The sequence below is a fragment of the Tupaia chinensis genome, unplaced genomic scaffold (assembly GCF_000334495.1).
Source record: "Tupaia chinensis unplaced genomic scaffold, TupChi_1.0 Scaffold139431_1, whole genome shotgun sequence".
Taxonomy (NCBI): domain Eukaryota; kingdom Metazoa; phylum Chordata; class Mammalia; order Scandentia; family Tupaiidae; genus Tupaia; species Tupaia belangeri.
In genome coordinates this window covers 92,966-99,760 of record NW_006199316.1, presented here as the reverse complement: position 1 = coordinate 99,760, position 6,795 = coordinate 92,966, and the positions used below count along the sequence as shown (strand labels likewise).

Here is a 6,795-nt window from a genome sequence, read left to right as displayed (position 1 = left end):
TGCGGTGGTTGAGGAGCAGCAGCTGCTGGTAGGAAGTTGCAGAGGGGTCTGGTTAGGGCATGGATCCTGGGCTCTTAAATTTAGGAGCGCTCGAACCCTGGGAGACTTTCACCTATGGTGCTCACGAAGATCTCTCTCTCTTATCCCCAGGTAGGACCCCCATCTTCCCTCACGCCCATGGCTCTGGCCAGACCACCCCAGCCACCATGTCCCTGGATTCAGCAGGGTTCTCAGGGATTCTGGTGAGTGCTGTGGCCTCAGCTAAGGCACAGGGATCCTGTGCCTACTGCTCTTCCCTAAGACTCCGGGCTCCCTGCAGGGAGAACCAGCCTTTGGGGAAGCCGAGCAGAGGACCACGGAATAAACGTGCATCTAAGGACCTGGGAGGGAATGGGAAAAGAGCAGGGCAGGCTGTCTGCTGCTCCCGCCAGCCCTGGGCTACAAGGAATGGCCCAGTTTGCTCTAAGAAGACCTCTGCCAGCCTGCTGTGCCTTGTCAGCTGTTCCCCACGATGTCGAAAAGCAAAGGCGAGGAGAATTCTCCACGTATGGGGGCCCACGGAGAGGGCGGCAGCCGCAAACAGCTGTGAGCCCTCAGCAGTTCCTGGATGACGAAAGAATAGTCATTGCACCTTACCCCTCGGCAGAGCATTCGGAAGGCTAGAACTGGTCTGCCAGGGCTTTGACATGTGTGTGTGTACATGTCGTCTCACTCGGTGTACCAAGCACTGTCACATGATATATCATTTTATGTCCCCCATTCTTCTTGCACACATGTAATAGCAATGGGCCTGGGGAATAGCAGGGATAGAAGCTATTTTGCCCATTTTACAGATCAGGAAATAGAGACCCATGAGCTACTAGGTGACTTGCCTGCTTAGATGGGCTGAGCCTTGTTTTTTTAGGTCCACGAACACTGTTCTTTCCAACAAGCCCGTGCGCACGCAGGCACGTGCGCACGCACACACACTCCTCTCTAGGTCAGTTTAATGGATACGAAACTAGCATAATGAAGATGGTGACCTTGGAAACTCTAAGCACAAGCGTCTTGTGGAGTAAGGGCACAGGGAGGTGGGGCAGGGGTGGCTGAACGGCAAGGGGAGCAGCAGCTGGAGTGGCATGGGTGGTCCCCAAGGCTAATGCAGCTCACGCTAAAGCAGCCCTGGATGAACATCTGTTAGATAGGGCACAGGCGGGTGCACCCTCAGAGCCCACAGGCCACACGCTGCCCTGGGCTGCACTTGACCTCTGGGTCACATGCCACTTCCCTGCGGCAGGCTGGGTCATGGAGGGAGGAGTGGTCCAGGAACCCTGAAGGTCAAGGCTACAGAGGGTGTTCTCTATAAACTACCCGAAGATGAAGAGGCTTATCCTAGCAGGGGGAGACGCAGAACCCACCCGGCTGCAGTGATGGGGAGCTTGCGCAGGCGCAGCGGCACTGAATCCAGGCCACCCCTGACTGTGCAGCCATGGCGGAGGTCTGACCACTGGCCCAGCCTTCCTTGGCCCCCCTCTCAAATCCAAGTCTGGAGCCCCTTGCTGCCCTCTCCATATCCACAGTGGCCACTAGCCTGGCCAAGGGTGAGGAGACACCCTTGCCAAAGAGCAATCCTGCAGGTCACCCAGCAAATGCGACAGATGGAGAGACTGGAGGTCCCCCATCCTGGTCACAGCTCAGTCTTTCCTATTGTTGACTTGGCCAAAAGTGTGGCTGGTTAACACGACTGCTCGGGACAGGAGCTGAGATCTCTTTTGGGGTGGGGACAGGGGAAGGAAGATGGAAGCGGTGTAGAAAAAAGAAGCCTCGTAAGTATTGTGCACCAATGATGTCCGGGCTACGATATATGCATTATCTCCTTTAATCCCATTTCTGCGTGGGAAAGTGAGGCTCGGACAAGGCCCGCTAAGTGCAGAGACAGATGTGAAGGGTTTGCCTTGACTCCAAATGTCTACACTTCCCACCACACCAGGGAGTTGCCATCTTCTTTATTTTTCTTTACACTCCAATATATAAAATGGATGAAGGCTCTGGTTGAAAGGGAGTGGGGTGCTGGTGGGGTGCTTGGTGCTCTGCCTGCTGGCCCTCCCCCTCAACTTCCATCCAGGGCTTCACCTAACCCCTCAGGGCTCCTCACCATATCCAGTGGGTTTCAGGACCAGGGCCCCCCTGGGTCTGTAGAGGTGCAGAAAAATGCTCTGTAAGGCCCTGGTGCTGCACCTGCCAGGGTAGGATTTACTTCAGGGCCCAGGAAATGCAGGCGAACCCATTCCTGAAGCCACAGTCCCACTGCAGGCATCCTGCTGGCTTCCAGCAGGGAACACTTGGCTCCCCCAACGCGCTTGCGTGCACGCTCGTGACACACCCTTTTCTCCATGGCCACAGTGCCTGCCTTGCCACTGCCCCCGGGACCATCCTACAGGACCCCAAGTTGCCCTAAGGATGGAGGAATAAGAATCCAAGCTGGATGTCGGCAAACTGGGAGAGCAGAGTGGGAAAGGAGCAGCCTCTGTACCTGCTGGGTAGCAGCCCTAAGTACCCACCCCCTCCTCTCCAGGGCTGCACTCACTGGAAGGCCCCTCTTCACCCTCTTCTTCCTGCAGCACATGAGAAACCACCCACATCCCAAGTCTTGTCTGCCTTAGGGTGTCTCTGCCCACTGCCATCCATTCTACCCGTTAGCCCCAGTGCTGCTGCCTGACTGTGGATACGGGAGATGGGAGCTCTGGGCTGCCTGGCCAGATGGTGGATTCAGTGCTGAGCCCTTAACAGGCCTACAACTGAGAGACCAGAACCCCAGTCCTCCTGGCTCCTGCTCACCCCCATTCCATGCAGGCAGCCATGCTGGGCTGCTTCTGAGGCGGAGACCAAGATGCTACTCACAGAGGGCAAGGCTCTTGGCCTGACTAGGTGAGCATGCAAATCCATATGCAAATCCCATGCAAATCGGGGGCCTGCCCTTGGGTTTCTGGCACCCTGCCATCCCTGCTGCCTGTAGCTCACCCTATTCAGGCACCCGGGTAGAGGCTGCAAAAATGCTTTGGGAACTGGGGGGGGGGTCTCTTCCTCTTAACTACATCAAAGATAACACCTCCTTTAAGATCACGTGGGCTGGAAGAACCTCCCAGCCTGAGATCTGTACCCCTGCAAAAAAGCTCTCTGAACATCCACGGTCACCTCTCCTTATCCACACATAATATCATCTTTCATCAGCCAGGGCAGGGGACCAAGTGAGTCACAAGGATGGCTAAGACGTGGAGAAGGTAAGGTGTCTTGAGGTCTGCTCCCCTGTCCCAAAGGCTCAGGGCCCAGAGGTGCTCTGAGCAGACCCAACCACCCACCCTGTGGCCATCACTGAGCCAAACTCCTTTCTGCTTGCCCACCCCTCCTCCCTGTTCCTCAGCCTACAAAAATGAGCCTCTCTGGCCAGTCCTCTGGGATCTGTTCAACTTAAGCTGCCTTTGGGTCAAGTCCTTCCTTGCTTTTTGTTTCTAACTGAGCTCCCCATTCCGCTGTAGAAATATATTAAAGGCAGCTGGCTTTGATGCCCAGCAAAGGTTTGTCGGGCATCACGGCAAATCCATTTCTCCTTGTGTCATTCCAGCAGCCAGGGCCTCTGCCCACCTACCTCCTTCCCGGCATTTGCTGGCCCATCCCCTGCCTACCCCTAAGTTGGGTTTGCCATTTTGAGATTTTAAAAAACACAGTCCCCCCCAAATACCCCCCTCTTTTAATTAGACACTGAACGGAGTGTGAGAGATTTCCTTAATGGCCTGACGAAGGCTTTTAATTTGGTCTTCTCGAGAGAGAAGAACCGCAAGTCCCCATCCGAGAGGATGGGGTGGAAAATGAAAAAATCAATGCAGCCCATTATTTTGGCTTTTAGAAAACAGGAATTTTAGTGCCGGGGAAGCTTGTTCTTTTACACAGTAAAAATGCAAATGCAGGCAGCACAGAGGCTGGCACGCAGGATGCAACAGCGGAGAGAGCCTCGCTGGGGCTCATCCGGCTGCCCAAACCTGGATTTGTTTTGGCAATAACAAGACCGTTATTGGAGACTCGATAACCGATTATTAAAACACCTTCCCAGTTTAGTTCTGGGGAATCGGTCTGAGCTCAGGCTTCATCCAAAAAAAAAAAAGATATTTTGAGAGGAATGGAAATAACAGAAGCTTAAAACACATTCAATAACTGCTTAATTCCATCCAGAGGACGCTCCATCTCATTCTGTTTTCTCCGCTCTCTCTGCCTCCTCCCGCTCCTCACAGATGGACGTACAAATTATTGCAAGAGGATATTGTTTTCTGTAACAGGCTCCAACGTTCACATTTACATTTTCCTTGGTGCCGCGGGGGTGACTGGCAACGGGAGAGAAAATACACCAAACCCCATCTTCCATGCTCTCCCCGCATCAAATCTCCCCCAAGCCGCCTCCGCCACCTCCCCTACCAAGCCACCCCAAGCAGAACAGGCCCTCTGGGGGAGGGGGAGACAGCCTGGCACCCAAGACCCAATGAAGCCACCAAGGAAAAGAAAGGCCTGTCTGGCAAGGCGCCCTGGCACCCAACACAGACGCTGGAGCCTCTGAATCCTAGGGCACCAGGGGTCTGGAGACCCAGAAGCCACCCAGGGGACATTACACCTGGCACTTCCAGGCTAGCCACAGGCCTGAGGCCACTGCAACTTCCTTCTCAAGTTGGAAAGGATTTTGCCTCTCAGGCTGTCCGGTTGCCTTGGGGCCTTTCTCCACCCCCACCCCCATCTGCTCCCTCCTGATCAAATAGCATAGGCTTCATTTATTAATGCCGAGCTCCTAGGAGGGGGGAGGGGAGCATCCTTCAGGTATTCCCTGGGGGCCTCCCTTCCTGGGGAATGGGCTGTTCTGGAAGAGGTCTCCAGAGAGTGGTGGGGGCGGGGAAGGGGCAAGGACCAAGCGGGGCAGGCGTGTGACTGTTACCCTGGCCTGTGCTCTCTCTGTGCCTGACAAAACGGTAAAAGGGGTGGGGGGCGGAGAGAGCTACCGAGAGAGAAACCGCTCCTCACCTTATGTATTTTTAATATTAATGTAATTAAAGCTGAGAGCCGAGCCAGCCTGCGGGGGCGGAGGGAGGCAGGAAGTGCCTGGGGAGAGGGAGGCTGGTGGGGTGGCGGGTGGAGCAGGAGCCAGGCTTCTTGCTCTTCTAAGGTGGGGTGAAGGGGTGCGATTCGGGGGGCAAGGGGTTAAATAAACCTAGCCCAGCCTTGATGTGTTACCCAGTGACCCCACGGGGTCTGAGAAACTCAACTACTTTGTCCAGGATTCAGAGGCCACCCTCTGCAGCCGCCGGGGTCTCCCGGTACCCCAAGCAGTATCTTGGCCTTCTGGTATCGACCAATAAGGGTTACCCTCCTCCTCCCAACCCAGGACAGAACACAGTTGGCTCCTAGAGATTGTGGTCGCCAGGTCCCTGGAGCCTGGGCACGAAGGGCTGGACCCCTCCCCGGGCACCGACCTCTGCTAGACCGCCCTTCCCCATCGCCTAGGGGTCAAGAGTTTCCGCTCCGCCTGGGCAACCGCTGGGCAAAGGGGGTTAGGGGGTTGAAGCCGCCCCCAGGGTGCCGAGGAGAAAAGTTAGAGGACTGAACAGGTAAAGCCGAGCTTGTTGGAGCGTGTGTGCTCCGCCGCGCAAGGGCGCGGAGTTTGGCCGCCTGATCTCCCGCCATCTGCTCGCCCCGGGGCACGTCCTCTTCGATCGCCTGGAAGCCCGGCCGCCGGAGACTGCCTGGTCCCGACTCGGTGCCCAGGTGGCTTCGGTCGGAAATGCCTGCCTCCTTCCAACCTCCCAGTGCCTGCTCTGTCGCGGATCAGGTGCACAGCGCCCCAGCCGCAGGTCTGGACATGCCGGACACCTGGACACCTAGCAACCCCTTCTCTCCGGGGAGAAGGACACGCCCCCCAGCCCAAAGCCGAGTCCCCAGGTCCGCCAGCCAGGCACCGAAGCGGAGAATCTCGCGCCTCGGGGCGTGCTGCTGGAGGTGGCCAGGGCGGCGCAGCGAAGCCGGGCTAGCGCCTGGGGCAGGGGGGTGGGGTGGGGTTGGAGGAGGGCGACCTCTGGGTTTGGAGAACAAACTTGCTATCCAGGGGAGCCCAGCTCTCGGGATCCCCAGCTCTGCTCGCCCTGCGTCCAGAAAGGCGCGGGCAAGCACCATGCGGTGCGCCCGCATTCGCGCCAGGGCGGGGGTCCGGGTGGTCAAGAGCGCGCGATGGTTGAAGAGTACGCCGCCGAGTCCGAGGCCCGAAAAAGCGAGGACTCTTAGGTGAACGGTCACGGCCTAAGGACCCCTTGACTCGGAGGGCAGCCCGGGGTCTCAGCGCCACTAAGCCGCAGGAAGCGGGCAAGGGGCTGGGGGAGGGGTCCAGGGCAGAACTGCAGCCCGGCGAGGAGCAGGCAGACCAGGGGCTCCTTCGCCTCCACCACCGCCACGGGCGCGCCCCAAAACGGCAGGGGCGGGGGGCGGGGGGGGGCGGGCCCCACCCACCTCGCCGCCTGCCGCGCGCACCCCGGCCCAGCCGCCTCGGCCGCCCTGCCGCCCGCGCGGGTCTCACCTTTGTGTAAAGAGTCCAGGAGCAGGAGGAAAGTTACCAGCCACATGCCATAAAGAGGCCCTATTCTCCGGGGAGGTGGTCCTGTGGCCGGCCGTGCGGCAGCGCCTGTCCCCCGCTCAGCGCGCTCGCAGCCGCCCGCACTCCGCGCCCCGCTCTCTCTGCTCCTCAGCCCAGCGCTCGGCGGCGGCGGGCCCCCCCCCCCCCGCCCCCCC

General features: G+C 58.3%; 1 protein-coding gene across 1 annotated transcript in view; it reads right to left on the bottom strand.

Moving 5' to 3' along the window:
• The window catches only part of DSCAML1 (DS cell adhesion molecule like 1), a 430,778-nt gene extending 424,037 nt beyond the window's left edge, over positions 1-6,741 (bottom strand). Inside the window, exon 1 of the mRNA XM_027765686.1 lies at positions 6,584-6,741. Coding sequence (XP_027621487.1) covers positions 6,584-6,629 — 46 coding nt within the window. The 5' untranslated portion in view covers positions 6,630-6,741. The remainder of the gene's footprint in view (positions 1-6,583) is intronic.
• Positions 6,742-6,795: the final 54 nt, after the last annotated feature.